The 17,398-nt window shown below is 39.5% G+C and overlaps 1 protein-coding gene across 1 annotated transcript in view; it reads left to right on the forward strand.

The window, feature by feature from the left end:
- LOC123973905 (sodium-driven chloride bicarbonate exchanger-like) overlaps positions 1 to 17,398 on the forward strand; it is a 34,297-nt gene that overhangs the window by 14,717 nt on the left and 2,182 nt on the right. Inside the window, 23 exon segments of the mRNA XM_046054279.1 lie at positions 1,249 to 1,330; positions 2,893 to 3,045; positions 3,182 to 3,320; positions 3,863 to 4,023; positions 4,338 to 4,523; positions 5,685 to 5,773; positions 7,951 to 8,108; positions 8,242 to 8,329; positions 9,020 to 9,166; positions 9,280 to 9,371; positions 9,995 to 10,169; positions 10,343 to 10,476; positions 10,780 to 11,025; positions 11,178 to 11,283; positions 11,655 to 11,816; positions 12,072 to 12,185; positions 12,290 to 12,451; positions 12,586 to 12,837; positions 13,042 to 13,110; positions 14,545 to 14,718; positions 15,523 to 15,642; positions 15,737 to 15,801; positions 15,939 to 16,051. Coding sequence (XP_045910235.1) covers positions 1,249 to 1,330; positions 2,893 to 3,045; positions 3,182 to 3,320; positions 3,863 to 4,023; positions 4,338 to 4,523; positions 5,685 to 5,773; positions 7,951 to 8,108; positions 8,242 to 8,329; positions 9,020 to 9,166; positions 9,280 to 9,371; positions 9,995 to 10,169; positions 10,343 to 10,476; positions 10,780 to 11,025; positions 11,178 to 11,283; positions 11,655 to 11,816; positions 12,072 to 12,185; positions 12,290 to 12,451; positions 12,586 to 12,837; positions 13,042 to 13,110; positions 14,545 to 14,718; positions 15,523 to 15,642; positions 15,737 to 15,801; positions 15,939 to 16,014 — 3,150 coding nt within the window. The 3' untranslated portion in view covers positions 16,015 to 16,051.

Consider the following 17,398-nt stretch of genomic DNA (forward strand, 5'->3'; position numbering starts at 1 on the left):
GGTGGGGGAACAGGGAGGACGCCGTGAGGGAAGTCCGAGGAGGAGTGGGCCAGTGGATGAGCCCAGCCGACTGAACGGAGGACGAGGGTGAGTGTACCTGGGAGGGAAACAGACAGAGAGACAGGGTTAGGGAAGACAGCGACAAGGCACAGGGAAACTGTGAAAAAACAAGAAACATGGAAGCCTGAACGTGGGGGTGGCACCGGGTATGGAGCAACGACAATCAAGCGAGGATGGTGTGGAGAACCGGGGTTGAAATACAGGCAGTCATGAGGTGATTACTGGCAGGTGTGGGAGGCTGACGAGGTGGCTGATGAGATGCAGGTGTAGGTAGTTGGCTGGGCTCAGGAGCAGAGGGAGAGAGAGCACACAGGGGAGAAAACACAGGGAGGCAGGCAGGGAACAGAAAACCAAGGAAAAAACAGAAAAACTGATAAAAAAGGAGAAAAAACCAGGACACTCACCGTCAGCCGGGCTGCCACCACAACACAAGGGTTATTGTTGTTATGTGTGTTATATGTGTGATACATGTGCATGGTAGAAGAAGTCAGGTCAGTGATAGTACAATAAAAAAAAACACCAAACTTACTAGAAAACAGCCAGTTAGAAGTAATACAAATAAAACAAAACAACAAGCTAGATAAATTAATATGTAACTTTTTGTGTAGGAAGTCGAGCAGTGATTCACCCTTTGTGCTTTGTGCCATTAACAAAGTAGCAACACTACAAAGGAAGAAAAACTTCAATTGCAAGTGGGTAATTTATGGTCCCCAACAGGAAAAGCATTTTGTTTTGACTAAGATGATACATTTTGTGTAGTACAGTGTAAGTTTTCTAGGTGCATGCAATGTTTTTAATAAAGTGCTTCTGGATATTATTTCTTTAAGATGCATAGAATAGTGTAATAGTATTGTTACCTGAGTGTCCTATATAAACCTAATACGGAAACAATAAATTGGACGATAAGTCCAAATGTCTTAATTAAGAAGTTCTTATTTATTGAGAACATTTTGTTATAACACTACACACAAAATGTAACACCTCCCTCCCTTCAAGTTCACTCATAACTCATAATGACCTCGACTGTGAGGCAACACCAAGTCAACAAACATTTTATTTATTTAGATATATTGTTTCATGTTCCAGTTCCAGCTGTGCTGTTGATTGTACCCCTGTGATCTTGATTAGTGTTTATAATATTGAATATGTGTTTGTGTGTGTCTGTTTGTCACCATATGTGTCCAACAGAGGAATGATGACGAGGCTGTGTTGGACAGAGGAAGAACAAGATCCCAACAGGGAACCAGCTTTGGGCAGGAAGATCTTGAAGGTACCTGGACGAACACTGATTGCATCTCGAAAACAAAAAGCTTCAAGCACTGAAAGGCTGCTGCTGCTGCTTAGTCCGCCTACTGCTTTCCTCCTGACAGCTTTCTCATAGTTAAAAGACAAGAGCAGAGTGGGAGGTAGAAACTGTGGGTGTGCTGAGTTCGCAGCAGTAATTTCATAACCACTGAAAAACATGGACAATCAAAACAAAAATACAAACAGTACAACTGAGTTACTGAAGGACACCAGCTTTCCCCATGTGTATCTGCACACACAGAGAACAATATCCAGCTTTTCAGTGAAATAAAAAGGCTTCGGCTTTTTGGTTTTTGAAGCCACAAAATAAGTCGGGCTATTGCTATGCTGAACACATGAGAATCCTTTTGAGACGTGTAAGCACTTATAAAAAAGGTTATACACTGTGTCGCATTTCTTTAAAGAATGCATCTGTATTAAACCCGATTTGAATTTGCCCAATAATAATAAAAAAAATGGTAGGTATTAATAACTAATACAGTGCTTTTTAATTGACTATATTCAGAACAACATCCCATACACAGTGGGTAATGGCATGTTTTGGTTTTAAACTTTTAAATTTTTTCTTTTGCTTACAGAAGACTTTAATTAATTGCTTTTGTTATGCATATACCCACCATTTTGGCATAGCTGCACTGATAATCCTGGAGAGCACTGTACAGACATGTTCTCTCTCTCACACACACACACACATGCACACACACACACACACACACACACACACACACACACACACACGTTTTTTATTTTTGAGTTTATGCACAGTAATTTACTAACAAGAATAGTAGATATGAACATAAATCCCTCATTATTAGATAATTGCAACATTACAATTTACACATCATGTATTTGAACTGATTCACACTGTCCTTGTCACAGCCATATGCACACACACATCATGCAATATGCTTTACCATATATATCTCACTGTATTACTATGTAGTTTCATGCCATACAAATTGTCAAATGTGTTTGTATATTTGTCTATCAGATCACTCATCCCCAGTACAGCGCTAATTTTGTATACTTTTGATTATAATATTATAAATATATGCCCCTGCTAACCAAAAACAAGACATGTTGTTTTTTTGTTTATGTTTTAACAAAAGGTTTAATTATTAGGTTTAATTCGTATTTGCACACACTTAGTTATGTATTAATTGTTTGTCGATAAAATTAATGTTGATAAAGTATGAAGTATGAACACACTACATAATAGTTTAATGGCAAGGACCCGGAAGAGATAATATGTCCTATTTAGTTTCATACATGTTTGGAGACAAGATGATTGTACACTATTAAAAAGGAACTTTTTCATGATCAGGGTGTAGCATAAATAATATAAAGCTTAATGGAGTAACAAAGAAGTAGTGCCAAATTGTGATCAGTGAAATAATAATGATTATCTCTAAAGCTCCTGATAGAGTACACATCCACCCACCCACACACACACACACACACACACACACACACAAACAAACGCGTTGCAGTTGATCCTCCTCTAACCACTGTGTGATGCGTCCCCAGGCCACAGGACTCTCTACATCGGGGTCCATGTCCCCTTGGGCAGTACCAGGCACCGCAGCCATCGCCGGCACCATCACCATGGAAACAAACACAGGAAGAGGAGCAGGGACCCGGCCCTCACCTTGGTGGAGGGTAGAGAGTCCCCTTCTTATGGTACTGGCCACAATCATGGACGTGCATGCATTGTAGCATATAATAAATATATTCATGCCTTTGGTAATTATCTCTTAAGATCCTTGGCATAACCATTCCTGTTTAAGCCACTCACTGCAATCCCTTGTGATCCCAGACACTCCCTCCCAGAGAGTGCAGTTCCTGCTCGGCACTGGGGATGATGATGAGGAGCATATTCCTCACGACCTCTTTACAGAGATGGATGAAATCTGTGTGAGGGACGGAGAGGACTCTGAGTGGAGGGAAAGTGCCAGGTACTGTTAGTCTGTCATCTCATTAAGGTAGCATCTACACACATGACCTACATGACTGAAAGCTCTGATTGAATGGACAGTGATCGGGAAATGCCCATGATCCCACTTATACTGATGAGAAATATAGCTGTGTGTGTAATGTTTGTGTTTCCATTACATTAAGTAATTGCTGTTCATTGTTGTAAATGCTAAGGGAGTTTACTTTTTGTTGCGCTCTTTCTTTGATAATTGTCAATGTAAATCAAGATGTAGAATTAATTTATCATGTAAATTATGGCCTTCTGTTAAAATGGTAAATCAGACACATTTTATTTATAGCTATACCCTGATGAGAGGCAGCAATACGGAAGGGGAGTAAATGAGTGAGAGAGTGAGAGAGAGAGAGAGAGAGAGAGAGAGAGACAGAGAAAGAGAGAGAGAGAAGCTGTATGTTGGTGGGGGAACTTAGAATGAATGTGTGTTGTTATTGCAGCTAGAACAGATGGCCCGCAAGTTTTCCGTCTGCTGGCCTCCCCTGACTGGTACTCAAACTTCTGTTACAGGTGGCTGAAGTTTGAGGAGGATGTAGAGGATGGAGGAGAGCGATGGAGTAAACCCTACGTAGCCACTCTGTCCCTACACAGCCTGTTTGAGCTGCGAAGTTGCATTATCAACAGCACTGTGCTGCTCGACATGAGGGCTAATACTATTGAAGAGATTGCAGGTAACTACTGTATTGAGACAGTTGTAGCAAGTGACGAAATTACAGGTATTGTCAACTTAATTTAGAAAATATTGTCTTACTATTCAATCTTGTAAAGCTCCTTTCGAAGTAAATAAAACAAAACTTCCCAATTCACATACTGCAGAGGTTACATGCGTTTTCTTAACACTGCTCCTTAGATTTGTTTGACGCAGTTTGTAATCCGCAAATATGAGATTAATCCTTCTTTGCACTAAATTCAAGTCACACAGGACAAAAGCCTCAGCCAGAACCCTGAAACACGTATCTAAATGGTTTGTCTGTGTCCACAACAGACATGGTCCTGGACCACCAGGAGCTATACTCACCACTGGGAGACGAGCTCAGAAAGAAAGTGCGTGAAACACTCCTGAAGCAGCACCATCACCAGAACCAGAAGAAGCTGGCAAATCGCCTACCGATTGTACGCTCCATTGCTGACATGGGTCGACGGACATCAGAGCTCCACCTGGAGAAGAATGGTAAGGAAAAGGGGACAGCTGTGAAACCATCAAATATACTGTATATCTTTAACGATTTTCTAAATTAGCATTTTTTCTTGTGAATTGTTGGTCACTTTATAATTATTTAAATAAAACATTCTAAGAAGGTCAAATGAGTCTTTGGTTGAACTGGTCACAACATGTTGACATACTATATGCAAACTCACTGTGAGGAGGGGGTCCCAAGTAGAGCTGTAAGTGAGGATTCTTTGTGAATGTGCAATATGTGTATGTGTCTTATAAGCATATGGTCTTAACTTGCGTATGTTCCCATCTTTTCTTCATTCTTGATTCTATCCACCACCCACCATCTGCCCACCCACCTGCCGCAGCCCCACTGAAGTCAACAGGTGCTGGTTTACACAGTATGCCCTTGCCCCTTTACCAGCTTATACTTAAATAACATATTGTAGAGGGGATTATTCTCTTGATTTTCTGGTGATACTGGCAACCCCAAATAGGCTGCTTTTGTTGATTTGGAGTGGTTGAAGATTAAAAAACAATGTTCAAAAGTACAATCTATTAATATGCAAATGTGTCTGCTTTTGATCTTCACAGTGTAAGAACTATTTGTTTGAATTCTGGGGCTGAATTTAGTACAGGACAGGCTCGTATTTGGAAGCATTACTTGCCTATATCAATGCCAACTACATTTTATAAGCTTCAGGTTTGCCAACATTCCACATGACAAAATTAGTTACGCAGAACAAACTGTTTGTTACATTTTCTAGTTTACTGGAAATCAAGCTCATTTCGAGGCAAAAATTGCTGATAATCTCCACGTCATGCTTTGTGAGCTTATTAAACACTATAATTTGTGTTAATTTTTGGCCCTGCTGTTGAACGAATATAGAAATTAGGCCAGACCTGTCAGGCAGTTTGGCAGTAATCACGTTAACATGAGCCGGGTTTTTTTTTTTTTGAGACAACAACAGTGATGAAAATCTATATGGTTTTATCCACAACAGCACCGGTAAAAGCTGGCCTCTGCCCTCTGTGTGTGACCATTTCTCATGTTTTCCTTTATAGAGATAGTCTGTATAATAGGTCAGTCTCATTATATTTAGTGAAATCATCACTTGCTGAAATTTTGAGAACATTTTGCAGTTGATTCATAACTTTCCTGTCTTGATTCTCCAGGTCAGATGACATCCTCCCAGTCCCAGTTAGCGGGTTCAGATGGGAAAGGGGATGTCAGTAGAGAGAACAGTTCTGTGGACTTCAGCAAGGTATAACACACACATTGCACAGGTGCACTGTAACACATACAGTCCTGTGTTTCTCAAGTTCTGTGTATAAAAAAAAAACTTGACAAAGTAAAGTAAAATAAGTAAAGTAAGATTTTATATGCAGAGACATAAGATCATCTTATAAAATATTACTCAGTTTTATAGATGAAATGTCTACCAGTATATAAAGGTAGCTAGCTCCACCTCTATTAGCAACAATAAAATGCTGCCTGCAAATTCATGCATCCACAATAATAATTCAGTAATATAATTATAATTATTACCATTTTTGTGAACTGTAAATTCCTTTCATGCTTTAAGTATAATTTGTCGAAACATACGTATATTTAAGTAACATTGTGAATGCTCGTAATTTATTTGTAACTCAGTATCTTTATATGTATTGATACTTTGTGGAAATGATCTTGCATCAATGTCGCAATTGCACTTCTGTCGGAGTGGTACTGAAGCCCAAATGTTATTCTTGTTCTTATGCCATATTTGCACTATATCAGCAGAGTTATTTAGTGTGTTTTGAACAGGAGTCCATTGATGGTATTTTTAATGGAGAGAGCATCTAGCAAGGGATTAGGATTACAACCATGTTTCCAAGTATTCAGCATTAATGATAACCACATTACAACCACAGACAGCAAAAATAAAATCCTTTTTGAATCCATTTGCACAATGTACTGTATATGAGTTATTATTATATTTGAACTGTTTCATGTGTTTTGTTAGCTATATGTTATATGTTATATGAAATGTGTTCTGCTTACATGAGTGGGTTTTTAGAACTGTTGAACTGACTGAACCAAATCATCCACAGCAGCTTTTTTCTTATACATACGTATCTTGAACCGTCCTGAAGTTAATGTTAAGCGTCCCAAAATCAAAATGTTATTTCCTTACTTTGTTATTATCCTCAATAGTTGTTAGTGACATAATAAATGATGATAAAGTCATAAAATTGATAAAACAAATAAAATAAATAATATTTATTTTTCTTGATTCAATCAAAGATTTAAAAACAAATGTTATCTGTTGGTTTAATTTTAATTAAGTTATTACTCCTGGATTTTAATAGCACCTGTGTTTCAGCAGGTTTCATGTTCAAAAATTTCTACACATTCAGAATCTCTCCCACATGTCTGTGTTCTCTGACATGTCCAGAAAACAATCATTATTTAATGAGAATTCAAAATATTTTTTTGATAAGTCTACCTGACCTATACTCTGCTGTGCTCCCCCTCAGACTTTTCTGAATGAGACAAGTGCACTGCACTTTATCGGAGATATAAACCGAAACCGAAACTAATACTTGTGATCAGGTAGGAATCTCAGCACAAATCCACATTAAAAGCGCAGCTCACAGTCCCAAACAGAGCCAGGCTGTGGATCAGGTTTTAGATGTTTATAATGTAAAACTCTACAAGCAAGTCTGCTGGCATGTCTCAGTGTGCGCAGGGGTGGAGGTTTACTTTACTATCACGCCGTAGGCTATGCCGAGTTGCATTAGCAGGGTGGAGATGATTCTCGACACTAGTCGACCTTATCAGAACATTGAACTGTTTTTTACTGCATGAGAATAAATAAACACAATCCCTTTCGTCCCAGAGGTGTCCCAGAGAATATTTCTCTTTGTCCCAAACACATTTTCTATTGTTCCCAGGTTGACAGGACGCCGTTAGTCTCGAGCCCTGGTATCTTGCAACTTATACATTTAAGAACACTGCAGCAATGAAAAACCCCCTTTGCACCAGCTGTGTATTATTCTGTACATTATTATTTACAACTGTGTTATTATAACTGTGAGACAGTGAAGAGAAACGTTTTTTATGTAAGTCATGACCAGTATGTCAAAAATATGCATGTGGATTGTGCACAGCAGCTGCCTTAGAGCCATATAAACTCTATGAAGGAACAAACAGTCCATGTCATATGACACACAGTCAAAAATATAATCCAAAGGTCCAGGATAATATTTAGACTAGAATCCAGTCAAACCATTTAATTTGAGGCTTAATGTGATGATAAACATCCATTTACTTATAGAATATACTTTCTTTTTTACTTTTTGGCAGGCTCTCGGTCAAAGCAGCCTAGACAGTGAGCTTACAAGAAAGGTTTTCAAGGTCTTTTATACACTAAACACTGTGCTTTGTGTCCTCTTTCAGATAGATCTTCACTTCATGAAAAAGATCCCAGTAGGGGCCGAGGCGTGTAACGTGTTAGTGGGAGAGTTGGAATTTCTGAACAAGCCGGTGGTGGCGTTTGTCCGCCTTTCACCGGCGGTCCTGCTCAGTGGGCTGGCTGAAGTTCCGATCGCCACAAGGTTACTGCTGGCTGATTCAACTAAACCAGTTCAGCTTCTGATATAAATATTTTTTCTCTGTCTGACATTTAGTAAATATGCATCTAAGTTAATTCTGATTTGACATTGTATTAATATCTGGTTTTGTCTTTAGGTTTCTGTTCATTCTTTTAGGGCCTTTGGGTAGAGCGCCTCAGTATCATGAGATTGGAAGGTCCATTGCAACACTTATGACAGATGAGGTATGAATTCACCTTGTTACTGTGTTACTTATTCAGTAATGTTTTGAAGAGGGTGGATTGGTTTGAATGTCAACCAGATGTCGTTACTCAGATTTTTTGCAGGCACTTTGCATAAATTCACAGTCCAGCAGAACTCACCAAATTCTTGAAGTGATGGAACATTTCTCAGCATGAAACACAGCTCAGAGCTTTTTATGACATGCTTTTGGCGATTAGTCAGCCCTCATGTCCTCCTTTTTGTCTGGATTTTAGGCTGCCATCCATCATCACTGAGGAAAAGATGGGCTTTGACAAAGTCCAAACTTTGTTATACACTTTGGAATGAGTAGATTTGATGAAACTGGATATTTTATAAGGGATAATTGTGAGCCAACCAGCACTGTTGTTTAGCAGTAAGCAGGTCCTAATATGCTAGCCTGTGCTATCCTAGGCACATGTTTATACGGGGTTAAGTTAGTCCAGAGACGTAAGTGTGAATGTGCCTGTTTGTTTGTTTTCAGTAAAGGTTGGCAGACATTCCTGCATTTAAAATATCCATGGGTCTGTGAAGTATATGCAGGTATGCAAGGTTGTCAAATGCAAATGGTGAAACTTGCACATACAGTGCAGCAAGTGCAGTGCAAATCACTGAGTCAAGGTTTGAGTCAGGAGGGCAGTCCTAATCAGCCTTCCTTATTTTTTTATTTCCAGGTTTTCCATGATGTTGCCTATAAAGCTAAAGACCGCAACGATCTGATCGCTGGGATTGATGAATTCCTTGATCAAGTGACAGTCCTGCCTCCAGGAGAGTGGGACCCGTCCATACGGATAGAGCCGCCAAAAAATGTACCTTCTCAGGTTAGTAGCAATTTACTTGGCTGGTGGTTTTTTATTTCTTCTTTTGCTTCTATGACAATCATGTGACAAGTAAGGTAAAATAAACTAACTGCTTAGGATTGTTTGTTAAACAGGAGAAGAGGAAGAAATGTAACGGATTAGTAGAGGGTGATGAGGAAGAGGCGGAAGGTGGCCACGGGGGTCCAGAACTGCAGCGTACTGGAAGGTGAGGAATAACAAAGGGGAAGAATGTGCAATGTTTTTGTTTAAAGTGAATTCTGATCACCAGTAGAATAGCGTCAAGTCTTTATACACAGGTGAAGAGAGATTATTTTCACAAATAAGTGCCTTTTACTAAAATGTGGACATGCAGTGCTGTGGCAGTACAGCATGCAGCCCACTCACTGCACTCTGAATACTTTGTTGCAGAGGATTTGTGATTTATGAATCTAATAGAAAATATATTAATCCCTGGCATGTGGAATAATTTAATACAAGTAAACTACAGTTTTATTTAAGATAATGCATTGCTATGGACATCAGTCTTTCCTTATTATGTGTTTTCTGAAATGTACAATATCAAATATAATTTTTCTACAACATGTACACTATAGTGCTGAGTGGTTATTTCTGGGTAAACTTGGTCTGTAGTTGTAGTCATAAAGTGGTTTCCATAGAAACATCCTTCCCTGAGATGTCTATTTGCAGCTCGACTTCTCTATTATAGGGGCATATCACACTAAGCTCAGGAGTTGAACATCGGGTCAAAGGCAATGGAGGGAGAGCAAGAAAAAAAAATTCACATGTGACTAAATGACATGAGAGACAAATTTCTTTTTATATTCCCAGATGGTTTGGTGGTCTCTTTATGGACATCAAGCGCAAGGCACCCCACTACCTGTCCGACTACACTGATGCTTTTAGTTTACAGTGTGTGGCCTCTTTCCTCTTCCTCTACTGTGCCTGCATGTCCCCTGTCATCACCTTTGGAGGACTACTGGGCGAGGCAACAGAAGGACGCATAGTAAATCACATCCTCTAAATGTTCACGGTGTTCTGCCAAGACTAGCTGTACACTGCAGTAAACTGTGCTAGCCTGTCAGTTAATTAAACCAGACAACAGCTGTAGCTCAATACAGTAAAGAATTTAAAGGTAACTATCCATCAAATATCTCTCTGTACTTTCCCATTCCCCAGAGTGCAATTGAGTCGCTGTTCGGAGCCTCACTGACTGGAATAGCCTATTCCCTGTTTGCCGGGCAGCCCCTTACCATTTTGGGCAGCACAGGGCCAGTGCTTGTATTTGAAAAGATATTGTTCAAATTCTGCAAGTATGTTTTCTTTTTGTGTGACTGTACGCATAAATCATTTAATCTGTGCATTGCATCATTTTGTGATTACACTGTTTGATGTTTATCGGCTTGCTGTGAGTTACGTTTTGTGGACATTATTGAACATCTGACCTCCCAATGAGCATGTTCTGATTGTATGGACAAAATACCATGTCATTCCATTGTGATAATGACTTCCACTAATCCACCACATTACATACAGTACATAATCATTTTATGATTTTTTTTTATCTCGCATATATTCAGCATTAATTATTCTCTTCCCCCTTTATCTCCACATAGGGAGTATGGCTTGTCCTATCTGTCACTGAGAACCTGTATTGGTCTTTGGACAGCTTTCCTCTGTATCATGCTGGTGGCTACAGATGCCAGTTCCCTTGTTTGTTACATAACGCGTTTTACAGAGGAAGCCTTTGCCTCACTCATCTGCATCATCTTCATCTACGAGGCCTTGGAAAAACTTGTCCACCTTGGAGACCACTATCCCTTTAATAAGAACATGAACCTGGACAAACTCACCATGTACTCGTATGTGGACACCAATTTTCACACTATATACTATTATACTTTGTAGTAGGGACAAAAAAAGAATAATTGCTAAGGCTATTTCTCGGAGGTACTGTAAATCCCAGACAGATGAGCGATTACTTAGTAACCCAGATGTTTGTTTGTTACCACAGATGTTCATGTGTTGAACCTTCTGACCCTACCAATGGAACCCTGAAATACTGGGAGATCAACAACATCACTGTCTCAGAAATTTACTGGGAGGCACTGGAGGCCAAGGTACTACCCACGCCGACTTGGTTAAAAAAACAAAAACGGATCTGTCAGTCATGGAGGTTTTATACGCACACAACACCAGGAATCACTGAGTTTCACAAAGACAGACTGAAAAGACACATTTGGATTTTCCACCTTAAAGTGGCATGCTCTCCCAGATGGAGGAAGCTGAACAGAGGAGATTAAGGGCATGTGGGCTGGATTATATTGGATTACTCATTGCAAATCACTATAAAAGCACATTTTTTGTACTCTGTGAAGTTTTTTGTGGACATGGATGCTCATAAACCCTATTTGTGGAAGCCTAGAGTTTGCTGGTGCATTGCTAATAATATAATAAATCAAATAATTGTGCTCTCTACCTGTTGTTGCAGGACTGTATAGAAAAGCGCGGGGAGTTTGTGGGCAGCGCATGTGGCCCTCATGGCCCGTATGTCCCTGATGTCCTCTTCTGGTGTGTCATTCTCTTCTTTTCCACCGTCTTCATGTCCGCCTTCCTCAAGGAGTTCAAGTTCAGCAATTACTTTCCCACAAAGGTAGGCTACTGTACTCTTCATACATTAGCACTACATTAGAGAGCATTGTGATCCAAGCATCAAGACAAAGCTGCTACAGCAGCTAAACGTGGCTTCGGTTATGTAGTATAGTACAGTGGTACACTCTAGTGGTCAGATACAGGTACTGCGTAATAGAAAGAAGTTTCCTGGTTTGTTTTTATATTGGGTAAAATAAATGAAACTGGAAGATTTAGGGGCATTTACAATCATTTTACACGTTTTCCTCTCTATCAGGTGAGGTCCATCATCAGTGACTTTGCTGTTTTCTTCACCATCCTTACCATGGTCTTAGTTGACTATGGCTTAGGGATCCCCTCTCCAAAACTAAAGGTTCCCAGTGTGTTTAAGGTGAGCTGGTCCACAAAAGATTTGATTAACGCATTGCCAACTAACATTTTTCAACAAGCTGCTACTTATGTCTAACCAACAACAATCTTTGTAATTTTTGCCAGCCAACCAGAGATGACCGAGGTTGGTTCATCAACCCGCTGGGGCCCAACCCCTGGTGGACCGCAGTCATTACAGTAGTCCCAGCTCTGCTTTGTACCATCCTCATCTTCATGGACCAGCAGATCACAGCTGTCATCATCAACAGGAAGGAACACAAACTCAAGGTAAGGTCCTATCCCAGCTTTGAGCTCTGGAAGCAGACTACAATAATAAGATGGCTTATATAGCATCTTGTAGATATGCAGATTTGAATTTAGCATGTCTTAAAATGCTTTTAAAATAATGTTTCCCCCTTCAGAAAGGCTGTGGGTACCACCTGGATCTGTTCATGGTGGGGGTGATGCTTGGTGTGTGCTCTTTGATGGGCTTGCCCTGGTTCGTGGCAGCCACTGTCCTCTCCATTAGCCACGTCAACAGCCTGAAACTTGAGTCGGAGTGTTCAGCTCCTGGGGAGCAGCCCAAGTTCCTTGGCATCAGAGAGCAACGCTTCACCGGCCTCATGATCTTCACCCTCATGGGCTGCTCTGTCTTCATGACATCTGTGCTGAAGGTCATTATGTTATTTATGCTTTTTGACTTGTGTACAGTCATTCTCCCAGTATTATTGAGTGTGACATAAAGTATCTCACTGTAATTGTTCTACACATTTCTCAGTGCTTCATCCTGAAGACATTTAAGCCTTGGTTAATTATTGAGTGCAGAAGGTCCGCTAAAATAGAGCAGTTACTGACCTAACACTTTTATTGTTCTTCAGTTCATTCCTATGCCTGTGTTATATGGAGTATTCCTTTACATGGGAGCATCTTCTCTCAGAGGCATTCAGGTAAAGTTATTTGAATTTCACTGTATTCAATGCATCTTTTTTTACTCACATTATACTGTAACACTTGATATAATTGACTTTGATATAGTTGTCTGTGGTATTAGCGGACAAATTTGAACTAACAGATGTTGAAAGTTAATTGCGTCACACACATCACTTTTTTGTTTTGTTTCTCAGTCTTAATTCTCACACCAGGCTTGAAAACAGTCGTCTACACTCCCAAAACGTGATTATGACACACTTTCGGACCTGTGCAGAATTTTGTTTGTAAATATGAAACTTTATTGAGATTATCTGCATGGCTGATGTTAGATAGTTGGTCAGTGCGGTTAAACTACAATTTGCAGACGCTTCTACTGGATAATCTATGTAGACTGTTAATTCTCTCCAAGCCATGATAGGGGAGCGCCTCCATATTGTCTGGCTGCCAGATAAAAAGTGTTAATTGGCCTCTAGTGTGTTCCCAGCATTTACAGAACACCTGATTGTTATTTATTTTCCCTGGTTACTTCTTATTTTTTGCACTTTTTTTTAACTTTCTATTATTGGATTTGAAAACTATATTTAAGTTAAGAAAAATATATATTTTTTGCACAGGTGTCCTATGCTTGTCATGAGATCCAGTTACATATCCAGCAGACACAGAGCAACTTTGAGCTTGATAGATGTTGGACTGTTGGACCACCAGCTAGTCAGTAATGTTGTCTGTTGCTGTTTGATGCTGGGGAGCCAGTTCTTTTGTTTGTTTATCACAGCTTTTTGTTTAAAAAGGCTGCCAAGACATTACCTTAACCTTAAAGATGCTAAAAAAGCTGCATAGCTGCTGAGTTCAGAGATTATTCTCTGTGGGTTTCAGGAACATTTAGGAACATTTTAACATTACACATGCATTGGTTGTTGTAACCCTTCTCAAATGGTGCATTATGAAGACTTAACTTAATATAATAATAATATAATAATAATATGAAAGTAGTCACTCGTAGTGATGAACTAATAGAGAATTATCGCCTAAATCTGATAGCCCTCGGCTTTATGGAGATTTAAAGTGTCTTCACTGTTTTTGTTTATTCTCACAGCTTTCAATGCGTTGTTTTCACCTGCAGCAGGTAGCTGTTTTCAATGAACTAGCTCTGAAAACCTGCTCTGCACTATCTGCTAAGCACCAAACAGCAGACAGACACAGTTAGTGACTAGTTGATGAATATAGTGAATGTTGGACTTGCATTTGGCAGGTGGACACAAATGAATGATGATATTGCTCTGTATTTACGGATGTATAAATAAACAACTGTTTGCTAACAAGTTTGTCATGTCAACTTAAATGGTGATGCTATGTCAATATTGTATTCACAACTTGTTTCCGCCTCTCCCAAGTGAACCAAAAAACATCAGTCACTGCAGAGTTAAGAATTGTTTATCCTTTATCCTCTCCAGTTCTTTGACCGTCTTAAACTGTTCGGCATGCCACCTAAGCACCAGCCAGACTTCATCTATCTACGACATGTACCTCTGAGGAAAGTGCACCTCTTCACCATCATCCAGCTCACCTGTTTGGTCCTGCTCTGGGTCATCAAGACCTCCAGGGCTGCCATTGTCTTTCCCATGATGGTTTGTAAACAGTCAGATTATACCATCTGCAGAACATTTACACAGGCTGCATGTCCTTTCATACCACACACCTTACCGAAGTGTGAACAGGCTTCAGTGTGTGAGTACAGGCATGTTACTAGGGTCAGGTCTGGTTCTACAGAGCCACTAAGGGAACCTGAAAAAAAAAACCAATCATGTTTCCTGTGCCCATCAGAAAGTATCTGGTGCGCAAAAGATGTTACAGGTATCTGGTGCACATGAGATACTGTCTGGTGCGCACCAGATACTATCAGAAAGTATCAGGTGCATCCAAGAAATTATTATTATGTATTTCTTTGTCCACGTCCCCTTAGGGACTCTGTAAGGATCATTTATCTGGGGGGGTGTTTTAACTTGTGGCAGCAGCTCCTCTTTCCCAAAGCAGTGTCTCCCTGTTTGTTTGATGTCATGTGTTTTTTCTTTGGCCTCCTTGGAGCTTTGTGAGTCACTTCATATTGTGTTGTATGTTTGAACGATCCCTAAATAAGACATAGAACATGCAGATAATATCATTTTGTATCAACTATATCTTGTGCTGTCAAAAATGTATAGAGTTTTGCTGCAGTGCATGTGGAAGTTATTTAAAGTCATGTGGTCCCTACAACTTCTTCTTTTTCTACATCTATGAGCACATCCGCCATATAAGCGAATGTGTCCTTCATGCTACCACCACTGTATGCTTCCTATTAGTTTAAATCCATTTACCTCTTCAGCACAATGTACTCACTTGCTAGGATAAAGGATTTTTTTGTGGACTGATGATTGTGTGCGTCAATTCTGCAGGTTTTGGCTCTGGTGTTTATCAGGAAGCTAATGGACTGTTTCTTTACCAAGAGAGAGTTGAGCTGGCTGGACGACCTCATGCCAGAGAGCAAGAAGAAGAAGCTTGAGGATGCCGAAGAGGTGCTGTTGCTCTCATAAACAAATAAGTGTTTCCCAATTCATTTTTCATTATGCATTTCACATGCATTTAAACTGCACTTCATTCAACCTTCAGGAGGAGGAGCAGAGTATACTGGCAGAAGATGAGCGAGTAGTGCAAGTGCCATTAGAAGGGTACAAGTAAGTTATATTACTCTTGTGAAGTTTTACAAATAACATTTATGAAACAGTTTTCTAAATGCCATTTCATGTACAGCCCATATTAATTTGGTGCGTAAAGATGAAAGAGTAAATTGTTCTCTGCTTCTCTTTTACAGGGGAATACCCATCATCAATATCACAGATGAAATGTCAAAAGGTTCTTTTGGAAATACTTGGAACGCCAACAGCTAAGATATTTGAGAAAAAATCAAGACCTCAAAACATTATGGTAAGACTTTTTGGATTGTTGAATATACAGTACAAAACTCACGATGTACATGTATCAAAAATCTAATGTGTGAGAGTGATAACGAAAATTTCCAATACCCAACAACCCCACATTTAAATGCCCAACTAACTCGTAATAAAGATAAAAATTTCCGAAAATTGCAAGAAGTTAAAATGTTCGGTATAAATATAGTCTATAAGCAGCAGATCTGCTCTAGAGTTCAGTGAGGCCTTACTGTAACTCATTACCAGCTGCAACACCACTTAGTTGCCGGATGTCTGTGAAGATTCTCAGTCATCCAGGTCATGGTTATCCAAAGAAGGTTAAAGTCAAGGGCAACTGGACTTGGTTGAAGATACTACTTAGTTGCCACAAATTAAATGCTACAGGCTTCCAGTGGTAGAAAGAGTACATTTAGTCACTTACCTTACTAAAGTGACCTACAATTTTGAGGTACTTGTGCTTTACTTTATGCTACTTTATGCTTTTACACCAATACGTTCCAATGGGTATATTTTATTAGTTATTTTTTATTTTTTTCAAATTTTGAGTTTTCAGTCATAACACATGAGCAAATTGTATTTAAATATATAATAAGTTTACCACTTTAAAAGGTGCCATTCTACATAATGAGATATTCTTTCCTTTGATACTTTGAGTACATTTTGATGATAATCCTTATAATAGTTGTAAGTATAATTTTGGATGCAGGAATTTTACTTGTAGCCAATGGAGTATTTTTACACTCTGTTATTACTAATTTTACTTAAGTAAAGAATCTGAGAACTTCTTCCACCACTAACGGTAACAAGTCTTGATATATATACAGTGAGGAAAATAAGTATTTGAACACCCTGCTGTTTTGCAAGTTCTCCCACTTTGAAATCATGGAGGTGTCTGAAATTGTCATCGTAGGTGCATGTCCACTGTGAGAGACATAATCTAAAAAAATAAATCCAGAAATCACAATGTATGATTTTTTAACTATTTATTTGTATGATACAGCTGCAAATAAGTATTTGAACACCTGAGAAAATCAATGTTAATATTTGGTACAGTAGCCTTTGTTTGCAATTACAGAGGTCAAACGTTTCCTGTAGTTTTTCACCAGGTTTGCACACACTGCAGGAGGGATTTTGGCCCACTCCTCCACACAGATCTTCTCTAGATCAGTCAGGTTTCCGGGCTGTCGCTGAGAAACACTGAGTTTGAGCTCCCTCCAAAGATTCTCTATTGGGTTTAGGTCTGGAGACTGGCTAGGCCACACCAGAACCTTGATATGCTTCTTACAGAGCCACTCCTTGGTTATCCTGGCTGTGTGCTTCGGGTCATTGTCATGTTGGAAGA

Source organism: Micropterus dolomieu, linkage group LG07, assembly GCF_021292245.1.
Source record: "Micropterus dolomieu isolate WLL.071019.BEF.003 ecotype Adirondacks linkage group LG07, ASM2129224v1, whole genome shotgun sequence".
Lineage (NCBI taxonomy): Eukaryota > Metazoa > Chordata > Actinopteri > Centrarchiformes > Centrarchidae > Micropterus > Micropterus dolomieu.